We start from the raw sequence: 27,157 nt of genomic DNA, 5'->3' as shown, positions 1-27,157 counted from the left end.
GAATGACTAATCAGATCCTGGTGTATATAAATATCAGAAAATGTCATTACTTGCAAGTTGCAAATAACAACATTGGACATTTAAAGCATGTAAAGTCAGAACACGCAACCATAAACGTTTTCACATTTTAGTTAAATCATTGACCAGGGTTCTCTAGAATACCCTACCTTAATTCCTAGTATTTATTGAAATATTAGTATAAAAAAAGTGAAATATGTGATGTTTATATTAGCGGTTTATAGTGTCATTAGGGGATACGGTGTGGCACATATTTGTGTCGGTAAACTTGGTTTACCGAAATGGCAAACCATTGCCAACCAAAGTTTACCGATCAATGAGGATCCCATGCGGTGAAGCTTTACCGAAGCGGGAAAGGAGAAAGGAAAGAGAGAGAGGGGGTGTGGGGTGGGGTCCATTCCTATCTCAACCAATCACACCTTTTTCCTTTTTTTTTAAAAAATAGTTTACCACTTCACCAAGTGTTTAAACCATTGCCAACATTTTTCACCAAAGTTTAAACATTTTTGACTGATTGACATGGCGCGCTCTCATTGATCGGTTTTTTGGTTTGCCACTTTAAAGTGTTTAACCACTCCTTATACCCTTAGCTATCTAAAATGATGAGATTTGATATTAGATGAAAGTGAGATATTAGTTAAGATATAATTAATGTTTACAGAACCGGATCAAATGACAAATTGGTTGACATATCAGGTTCACTGCTCAGACTTTATTTAAAAACCGGATGACGTAATGTTATAAATTATATAAACATAAAACTATATAAATATATCTATTACAAAATAAAATGAAAAATAATTTACTTTTTGTTTGACCTTGCAATATTAATAAAATATTGAGACTTAAATAAATAAAATATGAAGGGATTCTATAAATGAGAATTGCGGTCCAACCATCTGATCCGGTCCAACCGGACTGTTCAACTGGAAAATAGTTAGATAGGGTAGGAAAGAAAGAAGAAAGGGATAAAGCTTTGAAATTGTTAACTCAGAGCTGGGGTGGGAACCCAATCGATGTGTAACAAGAAGGCAGTGATGAAGTTGGTGATTGTCGGCTTGTCGCGTGTTAGTGTTCGAGGAATGCAAGGAAAGAGTTCCTCATCCGGCCAACCTAGTTTAGAAAACACTAGACATAATACGAGTTAAAAGGTGTGGAGTACAAATGAGCTGATTTGTAGGATTCGAATGCTAATTTGACAAAAGATGATAGATGAACTTAGTAAAAGCATTCTTATTGAGAATTCTCAACGATTATTAATATCCTAAAATCTAAAAACATAAAAATGAATGGGTAAGACTATGCCACATACGTCGCCATACAATAAACGAAAACTGATGGAAATTTCTATAGCACATACTTTTCCCCCGAACGTGTGATAAGGACCTTTATTTAAAAAAAATCATTATAAAGTTATACCATCATGTCTAACAAAAAGATGCATTAGCTTTTGAGGTACATAGGAATCCACCAAAAGGAGAATCTAACGGAGATGCACATTTACCTAATCCTTTATTTTGTTGTATTTCTTCCGCAAGCGACACTAATCACCGGAAGCTTGAGTACGGTACCAGAACTCTTCAGATCAACTGGGATCGGTGCCATTCTTGACCAAACTTCTAGGCCCGGCAAAGAGGCCAAAGTGGCGATCGAGCTAGCAATACAAGATTTGAACATCAAAACCAGTAAGCATTGGGTTCTGCATCTTCAAAACTCTAGAAACAAACCTGTCCGTGCAGCTATTGCAGGTAAATCATTCACTTTTAGGAGAATATGTCTTTATAATATCAAATCTCCATTGACCCATTTCTTTACAGGTTCATCTACTATTCTGTGATATTTTCTCTTCAAAATCATAATCAAGTCCTAAATTCAAATATAACTTTGATATGGAAATTCATAATCATTCTAGAAAGAATTCAAAATAATTGAAAAACTATATTGGTGGATATTATGTTCTGTGTATTGAATACCTAAAAACCAAGTGACCCTGTCTATTTAAAAATGTCAATAACTTCATACTATTCAAACTAGATAAAATAATAATTAAAGTAAACTATCATTTTGGCCCCTGAGGTTTGGTTACTTTTAATACTTTAGTTCAAAACTCAAACCTTTTGAATCTGAGTCCCTGTGGTTTCAGTTTTATTGTCATTTTGGTCCAAAAATAAAATCAGCTTAGATGTCCTTTTCCTCATGGGCAAAATGGTCATTATAAGTTTTATTATAACAATTATTAATTAAAATAATAAAATTAAATATTTTGTCCTTTTCCCCAAATATCATCTTCTCCAAACCCATCCTCTACCCCTTTCTTCTTCATCTCTCATCAAACCACCAGCACCACCGTCACATCTGCCCAGATTCCGGCGAACCTGTAACTTCCGACACCTCATAAATTCACTGCATATACAGGTGGATGGCAGTAGGTGCACCTTTGTTACCGATATTGATAGAAATCTGCTTCTTGATACCCTTTTTCTTTTCACCGTTAATCTTCGATTCCAGATTGAAATTCACTGCGTTTTCAGGCGGGTTCGAAACCCGACAACATGCAGAACCACCATTTTCCTAACAACAACTGTCATCCTGCACCGGTGATTCATCTTCTATGCTTCTTTCCATGTTGTCATCACCGTTTGCTGTAACCCTTGTTCTTGAGCTTTCATTTGGCATTGTTCTGATAACCCCATTTGCCCCTAGGGAAAGTAGACTCTTTTAACAATTATCGATGATCTTAATCATTTAAAAGATCGATAAATCATCGATCTGTCACTTGGAATGCATCGTCTATCTATACCCAACTAGGCAACTACAGAGAGTACAAAAGCAACAATCCAGATATGTATCGCTTCACATGGTCATCACATTTCTTTGTCTATTTACCCATGTTCATATGTATAGTACACAAATGAATGATTACTAATAAAATCGCTATCAGCCTAATTATAACTAATTCTAATCGTAACTCCAAAACACACCGAAATAGAACATAATTACCTCCAAAGGCGGTCTACAAGTTCACCTTTCTCAGTGTGTTGATCAAACAACACGGGTACATCATCAGGCATAACATATCCATACCTGTAAAAAAGATTATAACCCATTAAGTTTCGCCGGAATCTTGGCAGATGTGACGATGGTGCTGGTGGTTTGATGAGAGATGAAGAAGAAAGGGTAGAGGGTGGGTTTAGAGAAGATGATGTTTGGGGGAAAAAGACAAAATATTTAATTTTATTATTTAATTAATAATTATTATAATAAAACTTATAATGACCATTTTGCTCCTAAGGAAAAGGATAAAATACCAGGATTTTATTTGAGAAGTCTGAGTTGATTTTACTTTTGGACCAAAATAGCAATAAAACTAAAACCACAGGGACCCAGATTCAAAAGGTTTGAGTTTTGGACTTAAAGTGGCAAAAGTGACCAAACCTCATGGAGAAAAATGACAGTTTACTCTAATAATTAACAAAGAAACTTGAAAGTGTTGCCCAGACTTGATCTTTGATCTCTAGAACGATGAACAACAATGAAATAAAACAGAACTTCTATATAATCTTGAATGTTTGAGAGTACATGGATGAATTACAAATGAGATTCTAAGCCTATTTATACTAATCGAATAGGTGCGTCTGAACCACTGCGTCTCCCCCCTAATCGACGTGCTTGTTGAAGAGTCTGATGTTTTGCCGCCTTTTGTGAATCGATGCGTCTCTAGGGGATGTCGACTCCCTTATGATGTAGGTTATAATCTTTCATTTTGTCGCTTTCGGTCCTTGCACTAATTTAACTAATCTAATTACAACATAAACTAACTATCTACTAATTACATAACAACCCTCGAACTTAAGGATGTGAGAGATTTGTTCTTCATTCACCCCCTAATCATGAACATCCTTGAGTTGTTGTAGGTCTTGAACTCCGAGCAATTCTCGCATTGTAGCAAACTTGACTCTTGCTAATGCCTTTGTGAATATATCTGCTCTTTGTAGTTCACCACTGATGTGTTCCACATTCATGTGTTCATTATCCACGCATTCTCTTATAAAATGATGGCATGTGTCTATGTGCTTGCTCCTTCCATGAAAGACTGGATTCTTCATGAGTGCTATTGCAGAAATGTTATCCACACTTAGTGTTATCTTCTCTTCTTTCTAGCATGTAACTTCACTTAACAACCTGTTAAGCCATAGTGCTTGTCATGCTGCTATAGTGGCTACCATGAAATCTGATTCACATGACGAAAGTGCCATTGTTTGTTGTTTTGTGTGCACCAGGTTATAGGAGATTCTCCAAAGTAAAATACCATACCAGTTGCACCTTTTCCTTGGACTGTGTTAACACTATAACTGCTATCACTATAAGTGTGATCTTACATCCTCCTTGCTTCTTGTAGATGATTTTACACTCCTTAGTTCCTTTAATGTAACATATTACTTGCTTGACTGCCTTCAAGTGATGCTCATTTGGTTCTTGCATGAATCTGCTAAGCAAACTGACCGAGTAACATAGATCTCGTCTTGTATACAACAAGTACTTGAGAGAACCAGTCAAGCTTCAGTAAGGTGTGGCATCTAGTAAATCTCCCTCTTCAGTCTTTGTTAATTGTGTTCCTGAATTCATATGAATCTTTGTTTCGTTGCAGTTCAACATATCAACATCTTTGAGTAACTTTTTTATATACCCTATCTGCTTTATAGCTATCTCACCCCCTGTTTGAGTGACTTCTATTCCCAGATAGTATGCTAGCAATCCAATATCGCTCATTTCAAACTTCTTCTACATCTAAGACTTGAAGATATCTATTTTCCTCTTTGGAGTTCCAGTGACTATCAAATCATCAAGATAGACTCCAACAATTAGTTTAGAAGTCTTATATGTCCTTGTATAGTTGCGTGTTCTAAAGTGCACTTCTTGAAGTTAAGTGACTTTAAAGTTTGATCTAACTTCGTGTTCCAAGCACGTGGTGCTTGCCTCAATCCATACAGAGCTTTTGATAGTTTGTAAACCTTTCCTTCATTTCCTGGCTTCATGAATCCTTTCGGTTGTGAGACATAGACCTCCTGTTTGAGATTTTTATGCAAAAATGCAGACTTGACATCTAAGTGATGTACCTCCCAACCTTGGTATGCTGCCAAAGCCAACATTAGACAAAATATCTCGATGCGTGCCACTGGTTTAAATACTTCATCAAAATCTATCTCGTGTTGTTGAACGTAACCTTTTGCTACCAATCTTGCTTTGTTGGACGAACTGTCTTGAATACCCACTTTAATCCTATTGCCTTGTGATCTCTTGGAAATTTTGTCAACCTCCAAGTGTTATTCTTGTTTATTGAGTCTAACGCAACCTTCACTGCCTCAATCCATTTGCTATCAATAGATGCTTCCTTGTAATTCCTTGGCTCTTCTTCAACAACCAAAATTCATATGGGTCTACTTGAATTTCCTCTGTCTCATCATATAATTCATCAAGACTTTTTAGTTGTACAGGAGTGTCACTAATACTCTTGGTTGTACTTTCAGATATAGATGAACCTATACTTGTTGATAAGCTGCTAGATCGCCATGATGACTTCAGAGTGCACGAATACGCTGGCGGAGTTATGTAGGAGTCTGGATTGTTTTCTAATTGATCTACTCCTGCATCTTCATGGGGTGGCCCAATATTATCAGGGCTACTTGGTGCGCTTTTTTCTAACTCTGGTGGGTCGTCATTTTCTTGAAAGACAAAGTTTGTCCATTCAGGATTTCCTGAATCTACCCCTTCCATGCAAGTACTCAGTTCCATGGTTGACCTTCCATGAACTTTACATCTCTACTAACACATATCATGTTCTTTGCTGGATCATATAATCTAACGCCTTTGATCCTTCTTCTATTCCAAGATATACCATAGGCATGCTACTATCATCTAACTTCTTGAGTTGGAGTGGCAATACCTTAGCGTATGTCGTGCAACTATTTGGCTTTCTTCCTTTCAATGCTTCATATGGTGTCTTGTTTACCAAGGCTTTCGTTGGAACCCTGTTTAGTACGTATATTGAATGTCGTACCGCTCACCACAAAAATTTTGTGGCATGTTCATTGCATTTTTAACATACTGCGACTAGTGGATAACATCGTCCTGTTTCTTCTCTCTACTACTCCATTTTGCTATGGGGATGATCGCGCTGTAAGCTGCCTTGCTATGTCGTTATCTTTATAGTACTGGTTGAATTCATTCTATGTGAATTCTTCTCCTTTGTTTGTCCTTAGCATCTTTAACTTGGTTTGTGTCTCTATTTCCACCTTTTCTTTGAATTCTTTGAAAGTTTCAAATGCTTGATCTTTGGAAGTCAGTAGATATGCCAACATGTAGCGAGTGCAATCGTTTACAAGTAGGAATATGTACTTCTTCCCTGCATGTGTTGGTGGGGATATGATCACATAGATCTCCATAGACTAAAAAGATCTTAATTTTGCCTGATTTAGAAATGGTGCCCTACTATGTTTCCATAATAAGCATGCATCAAAAATTTGACCAACGTGACTTATTTGAGGAATTCGTTGTACCAATTTTGTTTTGAGTAATTTATTTAATAGCATCAAAGTGTAAATGGCCTAAAATTTATTTAATAGCATCAAAGTGTAAATGGCCTAACCTTGCATGCCATAACCATGCTTAATCTTCAGTGTTTGAGAGCAGGCAGATTGGCTTCCCAATATTCAATTTAACCTTGTATTACCTTTTCTTCATTATTCGGACTCGTATTAGTAACTTTCTATTTCGATCATGAAGTGTTAGTAGAACTCCGTCCATAATCATTTTGCAAACAATTTTTGTGAGTGGTTCAAGGCTTAATATGTTGCTTTTCAGACTTGGAATGCAATAGACTTTAGAAATAATCCTTTGTTCTTGATTATGACATTCCAAAATTATTGAACCTGTCCCTTTAATCTCTACATGCGACCAATCACCAAAATGTACTTGTCTAGTCACTTTTTCATCCAATTCTCTAAATTGACTTCGTACACCTGTCATATGATTACTTGCTCCATTGTTTAAGTACCATAGACTTTCGTCTATAGTGGCATACCTTGTTGGTTTTTTGTGTTCTTCATTTAGTAAAACTTCTTTCTGAACATCATTGTCTTCTCTAATTGTCATCAAGAAAGTTGGTACTTCATCTTCTTCCACAAGATTTGAATTTTCTTGTACAATTTCCTTCTAAGGATAGTCCCTCTTAAAGTGTCTAAACTTTTGACACTTGAAACACCAGATCTTGCTTGGATCTATTTGGTTCCTAGCAAACATCCTCCAATTCTTAAAATTTCCACCTCTAAGCCTGTATGAAGATCCCTTATTTTTAGTGCTTATCTTTATTGTCTCGCCATTTTCCACATGGTTGGTTGAACCTGCCACGCCCGCGGTTTCCAAACTTCCTTTCTCTGCTCGAATTGTTGTCTTGATTTGTAAACAACAATCTGTGTTAACTATCTCCTGAGCTTCATTTCTTTAACCTAAATCTCTCTTCGTAAGTCTTTAGTCTTCCAACTACTTCTTCTAGTGTCATTGTATCCAGATCGGAGTATTGTTATGTAGAGGCTACAACTTGAGTGAATCTATTTCGTATATCATTTAAAAGTTTGTGTACCAGAATAGACAGATTCAGTGTTGTTCAAAATTCACTTGCTCTTGTAATAATCTTGTTCATCTTTGCAGAGAACGAATCCACAGTGTCGTCTTCCTTCATTTGCAATAACTCAAATTCTAACAAGGGTGTATGGAAACAAGCCTTTTGTACTCGATCAACACCAATGTGACTTGTTTTCAACTGATATTGCTTCGAACAAATATATGATTGCTGACTTGACTTTCTTTACATCTGGTTGTGTATTTTCTGACAGTTCAATCGTTTCCTAAAGTCCATTCACTTGAAATATTGTCTCGATGCAAATTGCCCAAACGATGTAATTTGTAGGTTTCAAAATTGGGCATTGAAATTGGGAAAGAGAACTTCATTACTTTTGGATTATAACTTGTTGATTTGGTCCAGTTATACCAACATGATTTCTGATCGAACGATATTTACTTTAACAAAACTTGTAATCAAACAACCTTTACTTTCTTGTTTCTAAAAAACTGCCCACCAAACGAATCCATGTACTGTTGGAATTTAATTTCCTTGAATTCGGTAAACCTTCTGATCTTAAACCCACCAATAAACCAATCGCGTAACCACCAAATTCCTATAACTATCTAATTTGCACTATAACTTGAAACCAAAAACTTTCCTTGATTTTGAAACCCTAGTTTGATCCTAGAAGCAAAACTGACTGCGAATGAAAAAATAAAAATCGAAACTTGTAATCGCGAATGATTCTTGCGATCTTCTTTGCCTTGCGATTCCGGTGTCTAGAGCCAGATGCCCTAATACCAATGGTTGCCCAGACTTCATCTTTGATCTCTAGAACAAATGAAAAAGAATGAAATAAAACATAACTTTTATATGATCTTTAATGTTTGAGAGTACATGAATAAATTACAAATGCAATTATAAGCCTATTTATACTATTCGAAGAGGTGCGTCTGAACCATTGCGTCTACCCCCTAATCAACGTGCCTGTTTAAGAGTCTGATGTTTTGCCTCCCTTTATGAATCGACGCGTCTCCAGGGGATGTCGATTCCCTTATGATGTAGGTTATATTCTTTCGTTTGTCGCTTCTGGTTCTTGTACTTATTTAACTAATCTAATGACAACATAAACTAATTATCTACTAATTACAAAACAGCCCTCGAACTTAAGGATGCGAGAGATTAGTTCTTCAGAAAGTAAATGATGGAACAAATTTTATTAAGTAGAAGGCTAGGAGTTAGCTACAAGGTCCAAATTTCCTAAAAAGTGTAAAAAATCATAAAACACCAAAATATCAACCATAAAACACGCACAAAACCCACAAATAACAAAATGAAGATTATCAAAACATCATATAAATGGGTTGTGTTTTGTGTATTGGATGATAAGGCTCTGATTATCGAAAGGCAAACATTATTGTGTTGTGTGTTGATTAGCATGTTGTGTTATATATTCATAGTTCTATGATTGTGTGTTTGAAGTTTTTATGGACTGTTATGGTTTGAATATGGTGTTTTAGTAGTCTTCACTCTCTTATTTGTGGGTTTTAGGTGTGTTTTATGTCTGAAATTATAGTGTTTTATGACTTTTTACACTTTTTAGAAAAATTGAACTTTATAGCCGAACCCCACCCTAACTATAATACATAATAAACTCAGCTAAAATGCTAACTTATTCGTGATGTGCAAATTATGCAGCTAGAGAACTAATTCATGAACATAAAGTAAAGGCTATTTTGGGAGCTCACACATGGGAACAAGCATCTACCATAGCTGAGGTTATCAATGACAATGAGCTTGATCATGATATCCCGATCTTTCTTTCCTTAGCAAGCTCAATTCCACAGCATGCAACCGATCAATGACCATTTTTCATTCAAGCCGTACCCACACAATCCACACAGGTGAAAGCTGCAGCTGCCGTTTTACAATCGTTAGGTATACACCAAGTTACTCTTATATACGAAACCTCAATGGCATCTCTTGTCTCTCATCTTTCTCAGGCATTTCGACAAACCGGTTCTAAGGTAATTAACGACATATTAGATATATTATAAACATAATTCGTATAACTATCTAGGTTTATTTAAGATTATGGATTTTATATGTATATGTATGTGTGACAATATGAACCGGTGTGTTGGTTTTTGGTTGAAACGTTTTAAATGGCAGTTACTCCCGCCATTTGTTCAACCGGAGAAACCGCCACTTTTCAATGTATATATAGTACTTGGCGGGAGATATTCTCGTTACCAAGACAATTTATCACAACTGTATAATTGTCCATTTTCTCTAAACTTTCAATCCGCTGCAATTACGATGTCGAATTCATATGAAGAATTCGCTGCACATCCTGTCCTGGGCTATCAAACTGGTATCAGAGCAACAGGAAATTCTGATCACCGGGCAAATTCCACAGTCATACCGTGTCATCATTATACACACAACATGAGGGAACAGAACTGGATTGCAAGACGATGTTATTATTGCAACCAAAAGGGACACAAAATCACAAACTGCAAAAAGAAGGAAGATGATGAAGAGTCTCAGTTATTACGTCTAGCGATAAACAAAGGAACACAACAACAACAACCAAAAGATGATGATGACAAACGGTGTAGCGGACAGAAGTCAGAATATCTCGTGACAGGAACCGATGGGGGTTTCTGGTCGAACATGTGGTATGTAAGTAAATCCCTTAAACATCATTTCTCAGGAATCTGGATATGTTTAAACGTATCAAATATATGAATGATGTTGAAACTGAAACCGGTGAAAATCAGTTCTACTTTATTAAAGGGATGGGTGTAGTTGATGTTAATAATGGAATAGAGAAAACCCGTATACAAAGTGTGTTCTATACTCAAGACATAGACAGGAATGTCTTAAGTTATGATCAATTAATAATACAAGGGTTTACGGTGAAATTTACCGGAGACAAGTGCAAATTGTTTCCAACGTTCAGTGTTCCGTTAATAAACATCAGAAGTAGGATAAGTGGAATGACCAAAGAAGAAGAACTGGGTCAAATGGAAAAACAAATTCTAGTAGAGAAGGAATCGGAATTCATGAAGTATAAAACGAATTTCTTGAATGATTATTTCGAAAAACTTGAAATATCATCCACGGAATCGGACTGGAATTTAATGATACTTCAAACTATGAAATTCAAGGATTTCTTAGATTGCAAGGCACTACTTGACATGATGGATGACGACAATTACATCCGAAAATACAAGTTCATTTTGCAAGCAAAGTTTGATGAAATGGTGGAGTGGTTCATAATCGAAAAATTAGGGGTAACAACAAGACCAATTCCAGCCTATGCCTCTAACAACCGAAGAATATTTCTGTTAGACTTATATCTAATAGTAGAAAGAGAGGGAGGTCACCGATGCATTACTGAGAATAATATGTGGCCAATGATAGCCAAAGAAATGGGTTTCGAATATGCTGAAGGAGAGTTAATGCGGTTAGTGTATACCATGTATTTAGACGTTCTCGTGTATTATTACAAATTCAAGTCCATTCAATCCAACGTTCAAGACAAGGAAGTAACTGAAGAGGAGACAATGCTGGAAAAGAGTGCAAATCCGAGAGGCAGCCGTAGTGAAGGTGATGCTGCTATACATGATGCAGATCAAGAAGGAAGGGCTGGAGATGTTCAAGGAACCGTGAGAGACTCATCGGAGCACTATGCATTGTTCGTCAACAATGAATGGAGTGAAAACAAGAGAAGGCAAGCACGACGAAAGTTTGATTTCAATAGGGCGAAGGCAGCAATGGACGACGCAAATGCAAGTGTGCTGAAATACTCTCGAAAACAGAATCATGTTTAGGGGAGGGTATTAGATATATTATAAACATAATTCGTATAACTATCTAGGTTTATTTAAGATTATGGATTTTATATGTATATGTATGTGTGACAATATGAACCTGTGTGTTGGTTTTTGGTTGAAACGTTTTAAATGGCAGTTACTCCCGCCATTTGTTCAACCGGAGAAACCGCCACTTTTCAATGTATATATAGTACTTGGCGGGAGATATTCTCGTTACCAAGACAATTTATCACAACTGTATAATTGTCCATTTTCTCTAAACTTTCAATCCGCTGCAATTACGATGTCGAATTCATATGAAGAATTCGCTGCACATCCTGTCCTGGGCTATCACGACATAGGACGAAATTGCTATTTGTTGTATATAACACAAGGTGTGGCAAAAAAATGATAATTAGAGAAAATGTGCTAACTAAAAAAGGTGCATGAGTTGAAGACAACACATAATTTTATTATTAAATACACATCTAAGATAATTTTCAAAATCAGTTTGATATGTATATATTAGTGTCTTTCCAGTGTTACAACACTCTCACCAATCTATGTATAATTTTGTTAATTCGGTTATTTGTCCCTCATCTAGGTAAGAAATACTTTACCACTCACATCGGATTCGTCTTCGCTAGATGAAGAGCTTGCAGCAATTAAGAAACAGGATCATAATGCCTTCTTAATTCATACATCTCTAGAACTCGGGGTTCGCCTATTTCAAACAGCCAAGAAGATGGAAATGACCGGAGATGGGTATCTATGGATCGCAACTAATGGAATGACTGATCTTTTTCATTCCATTAACTCCACCATGATTTCTTCACTAAAAGGTATAGTTGGAGTCAAAACTTACTTCCTAGAAAACACGTCGGAGTTTCAACATTTCAGAAAAAGATTTCATCAAAAGTTCATTTCCGATTACCCGGAAGAAGAGCAAAACGAACCTGGAATCTTCGCCATGCAAGGATATAACTCCGTTAGGTTGTTAGAAAAGAACTTCCATAAATGGAAACCAATTTCGGTGACCACAGTAGAGATTGTTAACGTGATTGGAAAGGGGTATAATAGTGTGTACTGGACTGAAGGATTAGGGTTTTCAGAGAAAATTGAAGATGACACCAATGGAGCAACTTCTATTGATAATCTTGGAAAAGCTCTGTGGCCGGTGCAACCATGGTATGCTGATCAAGGTCACCCTCGGAATCTTATGGAAAATTCAGAAAAAACAATGAGAGTTGGCATTCCTGATCAATCTTTGTTTGAACAATTCGTGAGCGTGAAATTTGACATCCAGAAAAATGAAGATGTCTTCGATGGATTCGTAGTCAAGGTGTTTGATGAAATGATGAGAAGAATGAATCAATCTTATGAACCAGTTCGATTTAGTCGTTCATACGATGAACTAGTGGAAGCAATTCAATTAAAGGTCCAACATTAAATTATACATAATAATACAAATTTTTTGTTTGGGGGCCTGTATAACACAAGCAACTAACAATCTAATCCCACATCATTTCAAATGGTTGTTTGAGGTTGCACCGAATGACTGTTTGAGGGTTGGGGCTTACGTCATAGCCCCCATACTTTTAAATGACCGGTTGCATATTCGTCAAACATCTGTTTGAAGGTTAGGGCGTGGCATAAGGCCATTTCCATTACTAAGTTGCGACGTTCTCATAAATTTAATTCTTGTATATATATTTGATTTGGAGCAGGAATTTGATGCAGTAGCAGGTGATGTAACAATTACAGAGAAAAGACACAAATTTGTAGATTTCACACAACCATACACCGAGTCTGGTTTGGAGATGATTGTACCAGTTCGATCCAGATTATCAAACCAACCATGGTTGTTCTTAAAGCCTTTCACTGCAGAAATGTGGTGGTTAATAGCAGCAATCACTACTTACAATGGCTTTGTTATATGGTTGATTGAGAGGAGCCATAATAAAAGTCTCCAAGGCCCGAATATCGTTACGCAAATCGGAATAGTCTTTTGGCTTGCATTCACTTCCCTCTTCACTTTGCGTGGTAACTTGCATATTTTTGCTATCAACAATAATGTTTTATTTGATTTTTTTTAGATTTATAGGTGGTTTTAAGATTTTGTAAGTATTTCTAGTCATTTCTTTGAAAATTCTTGTACAAATAAGAAGGGTCGAGTACTCATGTAAAAGCTGCTGACAGAATTTTGGCGTCTGCTAAGGTGGCAAGCAAACTCCAAACTGAAATTTCTTCGAAAAACTTGTGCATGCTTGCTTTCTCACGTTCCAATATACATCTTATTGAAAACCAAGTCGCCACCACTACAGACGTTAAAATTCTTTGTCATCTTTTGAATGAGTTCCCTACTCATTTGCCTATATGTACAAGAACTCAAAACAAATGTCTAGAACCACTTAGCAAGTCTCCAAACCATCTATAAATCCAAAGACTTTTATTTTATCTCAAACGCGTTAAATGACAAGTTTATCTTCAAATGAAAATTGATCATAAGTCTAAATTCATACATTTTGTTCAAATATTTGTATTATTATTTAAAACAACATTCTTTTGTAATTACATATAACACATTAAATCTGAAAAATAAAATAAAAGAGTAAATTGCCAAAATTGTCCCTGAGGTTTGGGCATGTTTGCTATTTTCATCCAAAATAACTTTTTTGTACAATATAGTCCTTCACTTTTGGGATTTTTTTTGACATTTTTATCCAAACGTCTAGTTTCCTTTATTTTTTCTAGAGTAAATTGCCAAAATAGTCCCTGAGGTTTGGTCACTTTTGTCACTTTAGTACAAAACTCAAATCTTTTGAATCTAGGTTCCCGTGGTTTCAATTTTGTTGTCATTTTCATCTAAAAGCAAAATCTAGTCAGATTAATCAGCTAACATCCGGTTTTTTTGTTTTTTCCTCCTTTTTAATGAAGGACAAAATGATCATTTTTTTTAATTTGTTATAATAAAACGTTAAAAGACCATTTTTCCCTTTAAAACGGAAGAAAAAGACAAAAAAATGGATGCTAACTGAAAATTCTGACTAGATTTTGATTTTGGATGAAAATGGCAACAAAATTGAAACCACATGGACCCAGATTCAAAAGGTTTGAGTTTTGGACAAAAGTGTCAAAAGTGACCAAACCTCAGGGACCATTTTAGCAATTTACTCTTTTTTCTATCAAACATTGGGATGAAAATGGCAAAAAATCACAAATCTTAGGGACGATTTTGGCAAAAAAGTCAGACGTTTGGATGAAAATGGCAAAATATATCAAAAGTGAAGGACTATATGGTACAAAAAGTTGTTTATGATGAAAATGACAAACATGCCCAAACCTCGAGGACGATTTGGCAATTTACTCAAAATAAAATATGGAAAAATTAATTTTTGCTTGGTCACATCAATAATAAACATAGTTGTTTTATGTGATCTAATTTTTAACCACCAATCTTGGCACCTCTAGAACATTGTAATCTTTGCTTGTCATTTTACTTATGATCATTTTCGCTTACAGGTGATAAGATGCATAGCAATTTGTCAAGAATGGCAATAGTCGTGTGGCTTTTTGTGGCATTAGTTATCACGCAAAGCTACACCGCTAGCTTGGCAAGCATGCTCACGGCTCAAAGGCTAGAACCGACGATAGCAAGTGTTGACATGCTTAGAAACAAGAATGCGACTGTAGGGTATTGCGATGGATCAACAATTGTAAAGGACTATTTGGTAAAAGTTCTCCGTTTTGAGGACATCAAGACCAATAGCTATAACTCAACACATGGATATGCTGAGGCCCTTAAAACTGGTGAAATCGCCGCTATCTTTCTTGATGTTCCAGCAGCTAAAGTTTTTCTAGCTCAGTATTGCAAGAGCTTCGTTAGAACAGGAGAGACATTCAAAGTTGGTGGTTATGGATTTGTAAGTCCTCTACCTCACAATGCCAATACATTTTTTACTTCCAATTTTAGAAAATACTTATTCAAATAATTTGAAATTGATCATTGTTTATGTTTGAAGTCTTTTTGAATTTATAACTAAAGTCACACTGATTGTAGATGGGTTGTGCTAAACGTAACCACCCGCTCTTTGTTAACATGTCACATCATTAATTGTTCTTTTCACCAGAGTATGAGAAAAAAATTAGGGGGTGGGGTACGGTAATTGGCCAACCCCATTATTTTCTTGGACAATTAACATCATCCACTATTATATTTACAGGCATTTGCTAGGGGATCTCCAAAACTTGCAGATGCAAACAAGGCATTAATGAATGTATCCGAAAGTGGGACACTCAAGGAACTCGAGGACCGATATATTAACTCTGAGAAGTGCCTGGATGAAGAATCCTCGCCTGATGAAAATGAGAGTCTTAACCTTCACAGCTTTTCAGTACTATTCGTGTTAACCGGAGGGACATCAACCGTTGCTCTTGCCATCTATATCATCATCAGCATCAATGATTTCAAAAAATCTGTTCAAGAACACACAAGTTTATTCCAACTGATTTCAGCATTTATTAAAGGTTGGCACCGTGGAATGAGAAAGTCATCTAGCATAGTTGCTCTTGCATATCCAGAAGATTAGCAGCGGAATCTTATGAATGTATTCGATCAAACTTAGTACAGAAAGACTATACGAACAATTTAATGGACAATCTGATGTAACATAAATTGTCTTGGTAACCGGTAATGTTTGCCGGTAAAACCTATTTATACATATTCATAAGAACGGTTATAAGAGTAGTTATGTTTGGCGGGAATAACCGTCGTTTTAAACGGTGTTATCTAACCAACATATCCATTCGAATATCTCCGTTCATTTACATACACATATATCTAATAAGTATAAGTTTGATACAAATAATAATTATAAATTATGTTTATAATACTAATAGTTGCCAACGTTTAACACCATAAAGATTGATTAAATAAATGAGGCAGACAATTTAGATATGATCAAAAGTTTAATGTTACTCTTAGTTGTTAAATACGTTTGTGTTATATCTGATCTAGACTTTATCTTAAGTATTATGGCTATTATTATGATCCAAAGTACTATCAGAACAGAAAAAAAAAAAAAAGAAAAGTTAGTTGCTGGGTCATCAAACTACCGCCTGCTCTAAAGAGGTGCAATGGTTGAAGGCACCATTTAGTCATGTACATATATTTCTATTTGTAAATAAGCCAGATGGTTGATGTGTATATTTAATAAAAGGATTTTTGTCTATGCACCGTGTCTATTTCGAAAATTCAAATCACAGATAATCTTCAATTTATTTGAGTCATCTTTATTCATGTACTATCGCCAACAAAATAGCCTTTGTTCTCCAACAAAGTGGTATGAGAGCCATCATACAATGCTGGAATATATATACATATATCTATCAAACTTCAAAATTCTGGAGTATATACAGATATTTATCAAACTTCGAAATTCTGGATGAACATTTCAAATCGGAAAAAATATCTCAGACATACAATTTCCTAGTAGATACGATTTCTGAGATTAAATGGAAGTAGCTATCAACATTGGAGAAACTAATAGTAAAAAGGAGAAAAAGGCTTTACTTAGAAGGGGCACATTTTTGGGGTTTTTTTCGCACTAGACTACGGGTATGTCGGGTTTTGATGAAAAAGGCATTGCAAGAAACCGAGCAGGGTTTAGGTAACAAGGAAAAAAACCCAACTCTGTGTATACGGCTAAGGTATGGTCTCTGAAATTGGTTTAGGTATAGCTAGATATTATGGCCTGGTGACTAAACAAAATATATATTGTTCTTATTTAGATCCATTTAAATTTTTTTTTTCTTTTTTTGAAAGGAGAACTTCGTTAAAACACAAAACGACACCCTCAAATCGAGGGGCCCAAACAACACTCCGAACCTACATAATTACAAATTTACACCAATCGACCCATTCAATATTTTTACAATTACCTCTATTCTTGAACCATAAAAAACCTAAAGCTTCCACCTCATTAACGATGTCCCCAATACAAACCTCTTTGTTTTCAAACCTCATCTTGTTTCTAGCTTTCCAAATACACCACACCACAATCCTTATGATACCTTTGAAAGCTTCCTTTTTGTCCCCGGTTAATCCCAAGAACTCGTGAATCTCCGTGATATCTTTGAATCCAAAGAAAAACAAATTTTGAATGTTGCACCATCTGCTGATTTGATTCCAAACGACCGACGCCACATAACAAGACGAAAAAATATGAGAGACCGAGTCTTCCCCATCGTTACAAAAGACGCACCTGTTGAATATTCCTGTGATTAAGAGCCTCCACCGTCGCGATCCTGTTAAGAGCCGATCTCCACATAAAGATGTTAAGCTTCTCCGGTAACCATTTACACTCTTCTAAAAGAACCAAAGATGAAACATCAGGCTGCCCACTGCTATTCAAAATTCTTTTCACTACTCCCACACTGAATTTTTTGTCCCCAGCTCCTATCCATTCCCATGTGTCCGACCTATCCTCCAAACTCACATGAATCAGATTACTACACAGATTCACCAATTCGTCAACCTCGATCCCAGCCATGATATTCCTGCTCCAATCCCACACGAAAACAGAACCGGAAATGTTACTGCCCGACGCTGGTTTAATGTGGTCCGATACCTTACACCTCCGATGGACAATAAAGAAGCCTTCCATCTAGGCAACCGAGCGTCAAAAATCTCATACACCGGGTTCCAATTTGCAACCCGATTCATATTGGCACCCACTTTTAGCCCTAAATAACAAAAAGGGAACGACCCCACATTGCACCCGATAAGCAAGGCCATCTCCCCGAGATCCTCCGCACTCACCCCCATCCCAAACAAATTTGATTTGTCTAAGTTAATTTTGGCCCTGAACACAAATGAAAGACTCTTAGAATCCGAACCACATTGACCACCATCTCTTAGACTCTTAGATCCATTTTAAATTTGCTTTGCATTTTGTAAAAATAATTAAAATTTGTAACAACGATTAAATTTTACTAACTTTATATTAGATATTTGTTAAAACTTTAGATATTAGACAAATATAAATTAAAATATAATACAAAACACAGATGAATTACAAATTGACAATGCGTTCAAATGTCGTGGTTCCTCATTGTAAGAACTATTTCTACAAGTTCTCCGGGGTTTGACGAAGAACCCACACCAACAAAAGAAGTAGCATTTTTGGAAGCCATTTTCTAGAGCATTTATAGTGTGGTTTATGAGATTTTGAGCCTTTTTTAGAGTGAACTAGATTAGAGCCCGCGTATACACGCGGTTTAACAAATGAATTTCTTTGAATTTGTTCCGATTAAATAAAAATAAAATGAAAATTTATTCAATATTACAAATAAACTTAATATATTGTTAGTTCATATTACATTGAAATACAAATATCACATTAACTGATCACTGCAATCAAAATAAAATAAACAAAAAAACATATTACAAAAAAAATACATTAGCCTTACATATATTGCTTCTGCTGTGTAGGATTTCTAAATAGAGCTCCACATTCCTTGCGGTTATTCATATTCCTCCATTTTTACTCCTTTTCTTCAAAAGTTTTCTAAATAAACCCAACATTATAAGTTTGTAAATCCAATAATTATATTTGTGATGATATAAAAAAAAGGAATTCAAAGGAAAGAGGTTATAGCTTATACATACCTAGACGGACCAAAGGATCTAGCCATAACCCTATCAATAATCGCTTTCCATTCCATCGGTTTCCAGCACCCCAACTTCAACATTCTCCGTGTTTGCTCATCTGAAAGTTTCCCCGTAAACTTTTGTCCATCACAAACAATACACACGTCCATCGGCAGGTAGCACACCTGCCTTTTTTTTGGCAAAAAAACCGAACCAGTTTTTTAACCGCTTTTAACTGATAGGAAGCCTAACTGGTACGAAACAGTTCAGTTCGGTTATAACCGGTTCTGACCAAATAAGAACCGGTCAATAAACGCCAGTTCGGGTTAAGCCTGAACCGGTTAAAAAAAAAACAGTTAAAAAAACATAAACTGGTTTTTTTCCGGTTTCGGTCTGGAAACCGGTTATTTGTATACGTCTGCATACAAATGAATGAATGATGCATATAGGACAAATGCCAAAAGAAGGTCTATGATCAAGCCATTGCCCATGACTTCATGAGTTGTGGACCAGCCCAAAAGAATGATATTTGGTAATTGGTATGTCAATCAGTCAATGGTTTCTATTTTCTATGTACTAAGACCCAATTTTTTTTTGTTTTTATTTTTTGTTTTGTTTTGACATTGCCATGCCTCATATAAGAAGAGTATTGTGTGGCTGACCATCAATTCACTACAACTACAACTTTGTGTTTTTTATTTAGAAAATTTGAAAGATAAGAAAGAAGATCGATATTTTGTACATGATTTAAATCATATGTTATAAAACACTTTTTTTATAAAATTACAAATCATCAAAATATTTATAATTTTCTAGATTTATGGCATACATAATTTTGTTTGCAACGTGGAGTAATATATATACCTGGCTCTTCTGTTTTGGAACCAAACTTCAACTTGCCGGGGCCTACCGATTTTATTCTCTCTTCGTCTCCGACAGAGAAAATGTGGATATGTCCATGAGACTATTAACCCTACTATAAAAACACAAATTCACACACTAACAAAGTTCAAACAATAAACAATAATAGATAAAGACAATTAATTATGTGTAAAAGTCTATTATTGAATGCTATTCTTATAACTTGTTATGCGATCCCCTGCAAAGCTGGAACTGCCTTGAGTTTCTTTTTTATTCATCTGAAGCAGCCCATTATGAGCCCACAAGGATTTATTGCAAAGGTCAAAAGATTAAGCCCAATTACTAATAATTTGGGGATATGAAAACAATAAAATTCTTACCAAGAACTTCTCTGATTACTTTGATATCTAACTGAAAACCATCTCCAAGCATCTGAAGCAAGAACATCTCGATATCACTGTTCATAGTTTCTAGTTTCAGTCGGTGCATTAGCGACATATCACTTGCTTTATTTAGATCATCCCGCTTGGCAGTACGCGGACGCCATGTCATCGGGAGATATCATTGACCCGAAAGCTTCTATCAAAAAGCCTACTGCCTACATGAAGTAAAAATAAATTAGGTCTACAAATTATCTCATATTATAGAAACACACGTTTTTAATTTCTTGTATGATGATGAATTTATTGTATTTTTTTAAGTATTATATACTAAGCCAATCATGTTTCATGTGTAATATTACTCTTTTCATGACAAGAACAACTACATTCAATTTGCGTATACTTTTCTTTAAATTGTATGTTTCACAGACTAAATATGCATAATAGTCAAAATAGGCATCATTTGTATCTCAACTAATGTACACACACAGTTAATAAAAACTACGATTTAAAGGTTACCAGAGCTAGTCACAAAAGGCACCAACCTTTTATAATCCTTTCTTCTTCCAAGGGCACAATTATCGAGCACCCGACCGAGGATCAATCGCGTGTTCTGCAAAGCCAACTCTCTGGGCGAAACACCCGTCTCAGATGGGCTAGGTTGTGCACTCAGCATAGACCCTGGCCCGAACCCCAACCCCATGGCCTGTTGTAGCGGTCCACTGCGAGCCTTGAAAGATGATGGAGGAAAGAGCACCTTATCTTCTGTCCCACTGAGACCGTAATCGAAATTAATAGTTGAGATGAAAAGGGATGATACGATTGAGGATTTTGAAATTAGGGTTTCATAGAAAATGAGAAAGGAAAGAGGATATGATGGGAAAAAAAGGCGTGAGTACGGGTTATAAGAGATTATATAGGATCCAGAAGTTTGTTCATGGGTCAGGAGTTATACCCGTATCCACTACCCATTTAATCAAAGGAGCCCTCTTTGAGTGACATGTGTCCCAGACTTGGTTTCTTTTATTATATTAGATAGATAGATTCATCATATTTCTAATCTTTTGGATGATGGAAAACGATTGGGGTGCGAAGCATCTTTTGAAATCTATTTATTATATTAAAATAGATTCATCATATTTCAATTTACGCGTTTATGTTTAAATTATTATTTCTATTTTATTTTCTAATTGTTTAAATAGTTTAATTACAATTAATTTTAAATAATAATATTATCCATTCTCTAAATTATAAAACTAAAACAATAAACGAACATAAAATCATCCTGCATGTAAAATTACACATCCTAGAATACTCAAATCCAGTAAACTCTACCAAATCAAATGTAAAGAATAAAACAAAATAGATCAAAACCCTAATTTAATAACTCCTAAGAAAACTGATCCCAGATTCAATTTCAAATTGTCTTCATAGTATAACCCATCCAACGTGATCAAGCATATAAAGAAACATAGTAATACAAATGTAAACACAATCATTTGTTCTTGGAGCAGAAGCTACCAATTGCAAGTTTTTGATTCAGACACCTAAAACGATGTTCAGATCCAGTAATTTTACCGAAAAAAGACGGAAATTGAAACTATATTATCATATACACATAAAACGATGTTCAGATCCAGTAATTTCACCGAATAAAGACGGATCTAGAACGCAAGTAGTCCGATCAACAACAGAATGACACACACCAAGGGTAAATCAGTAACAAACTCACTCATCATACCTTCATCACTCTCATCGGAGAGAAGAAATTCAACCGGAGATCTGAGATCTGTTCATATTATCATCATATTCACATCAGATTTGCATCGATTTCCAGTCCAGCAAGTCCGCCGAAAGCAATCAACAATAGATAGTGAAGATTTCGGGGCGTTGTTTGCAGCTTTACCCATATGTGGTTGCGGTGACGGTGGCGATGCGTATAGACGGTGGTTACTGGTAAGAGTGTTGCCAAAGGTTTTATTAGGGCAAAGATGAGAAGAGAATGAGGATATGATGGGAAAAGAAAGGCGTGGTTACGGGTTATAAGAGGATCCGAAAGTTGGTCATGGGTCAGGAATTATACCCGTATCAAGTACCCATTTAACCAAAGGCCCTCTATGAGTGACATGTGTCCCAAATTTGGTTTCTTTTATTATAGAGTATAGATTCAACCAAGACAGTTTATAATAATAAATAACATTGAAAACGGCTAGATCAATTTCTAACGGTAACTGTGTATTTGGAAAACATGGTTCACGTATTGAAAGCACCTAGGTTAGGGTATTAACAAGAACCGGGTTTGGGTTTTATAATCGGATATAGAAAAACCAGGTTTGGGTATTAAACCAAAAATACAAACATTATTCATACCTTAATCGTAGGGCCGGATTCGTAAACCCATCTTTGTTAATTAAAGTACATATACCCAAATCATAGGCATCATCATGGTAATTTCATTCCCACTCATTCTTTTGAAGAATGATTGAAGCGATAAAAAAGTTAGATATATTATAGTAGACATTTATAAGGATAGATGATATCCATCTTTTTATCTATAATAATCATTACCACACTCTTTATCCTCCACATCAACCACACATCATATATTTTTATTCTTCGTATTTTCCCTAACTCTCAGCGATCCGAAAACCCATATGTAATCCATTTATTATTTATTAAAAAATTACAAGAAATCATCATCATCATCATACTCAGTAAATCCCACCAACAGCAAAGCTAAAATAGGGTCTGAGGAGGGTAAGATGTAGACAACCTTACCTTTACCCCAAAGAACTAGAGAGGCTGCTTCCAATGAGACCACTGACTCCAAAATAGTTTTGCATCAAGCCTTGGACATAAGGCGCATAACTCTCTCGGCAAAAAGGCTGATTAGTGCATGTAACCCCTTGTCTTTCGACTATCAACGACTTACATGATGCATGATTAACCGTCCCCCACTTTTAACACGTTATTTTCATGAAATTAGTAAAATAACGTTAAAATACATTATATGTGCACATCGCAAACAGGGTCTTTTAAAAATTAAAATAAATATATAAAGTTTATTCAAAAAATATGAAAAATGTAAAACTAATTTAAAAAGTAAAAATAGGAACTACAATTTTTATTAATTATAAAATAATATCATAACAAAAAAAAACTATTTTAAAAATAGCATTTCATTTTCATATCCGTCGTTGTACTATTCTACACTTTCGTGCTAGCACCGCATTCAACATCTTTCCACTCCCTATGAAACTATTGTGGTAGAATCATTGAACATGGTGACTTTAAGTTCAGACACAAAAATCGTTGTTGATTTCCATTTGTCAGGTTTGAAGTGTCAATCTAGGCCTTGGCTAATGCCTCTCCTTCCTCAATCCATGGTTTTGTTCTCATCCTGGTACAAGTATGCTTCCTTTTTTTTGTGGGTGGGGGTAGGGGTTAGATTCTTAGATGAGTTGTGTGGCGAGTTTGGTTTCATCGCTAGACTCGTTGGCTTGTTGGATTTTTTTTTTGGATAAATGAGCATTGCTTGATAAATATATTCCAAAAAGAGGTGCGTTATAGGTTTTTAGGGGGCATACCCCCCGAAACTCCTAAAAGAGGACACCCCAAAACAAGCTTTGGGAACCTCACAAAACGAGAAAGTTTTATAACACCCGACTAGGCTATCAAAAAGGTAACTTAGTAGGATACATAAAACTAACTACCACTAGAAAACACAAATCAACAACACCTACTACAACAAATACAAAGTTAAACTATCCAGAAAGAAATAATTAAAACCCAATAGAAGTGGGCCTTTAAAATAAAAACCAACACATATATGGGCTTTTAGCTGGAAGAGGCTGTACAAAGGCCCAAGGAGACCAAGCCCAGCGCAGCATCATGGTAAATTAGATGGGCCTGGATAATAAACCAAGAACAAGGGATTTGGGCTTTAGGCTAACACTAACAGCAGGCCCAGAAACATGCCCAAAGATAAACCCGGAAAGGCCAATACACAACCCGGGAGCGCACCCGGAGGAGCCAAAAACCAGAGCTGAGGACCGAGGATCAAACCGCAGGCTCCAAACCCATAAGACTAGGTTACGAACAACAAACACGAAAGCTTGACCCCGGAAATTTAAATCTCGGACGCTCAACCCGGAGATTGAATAATAGAGGTATATACCCAGACATCACATAAACCCAAGAGCCAACACAAATCTACCGAAGCCATGAAGATAATCCACCACCAACCAAAAACTACAAAATTTGACAACAAAGCAAACCCACTGACCCAACACATCAACTTAGCGAGAAACATAATTACTTACGATGGGAGTGTTTGGCCACAACCAGGTCCCTCATGAGGCCTGTGAAAAAACGAGCAGACTCACTTGTATCCTCACCAACATCCTCAATGCAAAAATCTAAATTTAATCCAAGTTCGAGGCATTGATCATGGAAAAAATCCCATTCTCCCGGTTCCCAATTCTGAGTATCTTCGGCCAACACCGTCTGAGACTTCGATTTGAGACGCTTGGTGATGGCATCCTTTTGAGCTTGGGTAATGCCATAGTCATACTCGTTATCATCATCATCTTCATCAAATTCCTCCATGTCATTATCCGAACCTACTCGAATCTCAACCCCAGTAGACTTTGAGGTGTTCCACTTAGGAAGAATACGATTGGCTGCACTAGGAGTGTGAACAGAAGTAGACGGCATATCCACATGACCCATGGTTTCTTGATTGAACGAATCTGGAGGGTACAAATCAATAGTATCTTCAACAAGATTTGAACACCTAAAGCTAGCATCCATGTCGAGAACAGAAAACCGGTTAATAGAAGAAACCGGGGGAGTGTTTGTATCCAGTGTGCCTTTGTTTCTCTGCGCTGTAGTCGAACCACTCTTGGGGTTCTGAGCCAAACTATTCACAGCTTTGCTAAAGTTAAAACCATTGGACGTTTTTTGATTTTTTGTTGCTGATCTTGTAACCGGACCCTTATACACAGACACATTCCCTGATTTATTTGTCTTGGCAGCCGCTTTCTTGCTCTAATTATCTATTTTAGGAGTCGGATCTTTCTTTTGGCCATTACTCTGCTTCTCCTTTGTCCCACCCACAACTGCTGTATTCATGTTTTTAACCTGAGCTTAAGATTTCCGAGTACTTTTCATTTTGGGATTCGGGTTGTTCACCTTTTTTTGCTACTGTTTCAAAACCATCACCTGTCTCCTCCATACACTGATCTATATCTTTTTGGGCAGCCGACATATCAGTGCTATTTTTATCACTAGAAACAGATTGAACATTATACTTCACACATTGTTTTAACGTATGACCATAGGCAATACAATGGCTGCAGATGGGAGGCTTCCATTGATAGGAAATATGCAGCTTCACATTACGAGGGGGTCTTTGGTTGATTTGGAGAAACACAAGTTCTACCTCATCAGGTAAGTTACTAGTGGTAGGGACATCAACCAGAACATGAGCATACCTAATTTTGCCCGTCTTGTTTTCACAGCGTTCCTTGGTGACCCGATCCATTAATAGAGCATACCATACCCCACTTAGAATTTTGCTAAGCCCTTTACCTGTCCACAATTCCAACGAGACATGTTGAACCGTTACCCACAAAGGAATAACCGAAGGTTCTATTCTTTCTAAACAAACCCTGGGTTCCCATCTACTCAAAAATATCGGAACATTATTTACCATCTAGGGGCCATTTTCAAGGGCCTGGTTCATACCACTTTCACTTTTAAACTTGAAAAAGAAGAACCCTACAGAACTTTTTGATATTGTGTCCAACTCAAATAATCTCCATAAACGTCTAAAACACGAATTCACAACCTTAAAGTCCATGGATGTGCCTAGAAAGTATCCATAGAGGTGTAAAGCGAATGATTTAGCCGAATACCTGAGATCGTCTTGAGTGATTAAAACCTGCTTCTTACCCTCAGGAGAAACCACAGGTGGGATAAATTCAAACCTCGTGTCTTCAAACTCATTGTTCATCCTAATTTGATCGGCAAAGGTTCTACTTCCCGGACGATGTTTCTCCCACACAGATTTAGCTATATGAGGTTGCTCGTTCAGGTTTTCCTCCTATGTAGGCACACGAATTGGGGGGGGGGGGGGTTAACAACCACACCCATAACCATGTCAATATCCTGTGCTAGGTTTCCATTCTCCATTTACCTAGGGCTTTTACCCCCATGCCCAAAACCCATCGAATTTGACATAGAGGAGTTTCGAATCAGAGAACCTGTAACATGCCCCATTTCTAGTAGATGCAACAAAAGACCATCAGCTGTTTGGTTAGAATCTGCCACACGCTGAACCCAACTGCCTAGGGATGAAATGGAGGAGGTACGTACCTCGTTGAGAGTCTCTGTGGGAGGAAAGCTAACTTGGCGAGTCTCTGAAGAGGGATAAGAGTCTATGAAGTCTTGTAAGTCAAGATCGACCACCAATTTAGGAGCAGAAGGCGCCGTAAGATCGACCACCAATCTAGGAGCAGAAGGCGCCGTACATGGAACCCACTTTTCATTCGCACCCTGCGATTGAATGACAGAGTGATTTTTAAGACAGTGCTTAAGAGAACATGACAGAGGGGGGAAATCAGGATCATCTGGAGGACGAATTGAGTGGTGATTGTGAGGATTGATCTCACAACAAGATGGATTCATGGAGAAAAGAGAGGATTAGTGGCTTAAAGCTTTTCAAACCCTAAACAAGATGAGGATTTTAATATCTAGGGTTGGGAGTTTCAAGAGAGAGAATCTATGAAGTGTCCATTTGCTC

General features: G+C 36.5%; 1 protein-coding gene across 1 annotated transcript; it reads left to right on the top strand.

Annotated features, from left to right (window-relative positions):
• Positions 1-1,347: 1,347 nt before the first annotated feature.
• LOC110892999 (glutamate receptor 2.5) lies at positions 1,348-16,272 on the top strand. Its single transcript, XM_035981084.1, has 6 exons — positions 1,348-1,766; positions 9,338-9,666; positions 12,065-12,898; positions 13,188-13,503; positions 14,983-15,383; positions 15,684-16,272. The coding sequence occupies exons 2-6, from the start codon at positions 9,613-9,615 to the stop codon at positions 16,047-16,049; spliced, it is 1,971 nt and encodes a 656-aa protein (XP_035836977.1). The 5' UTR covers positions 1,348-1,766; positions 9,338-9,612; the 3' UTR covers positions 16,050-16,272.
• Positions 16,273-27,157: the final 10,885 nt, after the last annotated feature.

The sequence above is a fragment of the Helianthus annuus genome, chromosome 12 (genome assembly GCF_002127325.2).
Source record: "Helianthus annuus cultivar XRQ/B chromosome 12, HanXRQr2.0-SUNRISE, whole genome shotgun sequence".
NCBI classification, from domain to species: domain Eukaryota; kingdom Viridiplantae; phylum Streptophyta; class Magnoliopsida; order Asterales; family Asteraceae; genus Helianthus; species Helianthus annuus.
Note: the sequence above shows the minus strand (reverse complement) of the source record. Positions and strands in the feature narration are given on the sequence as shown.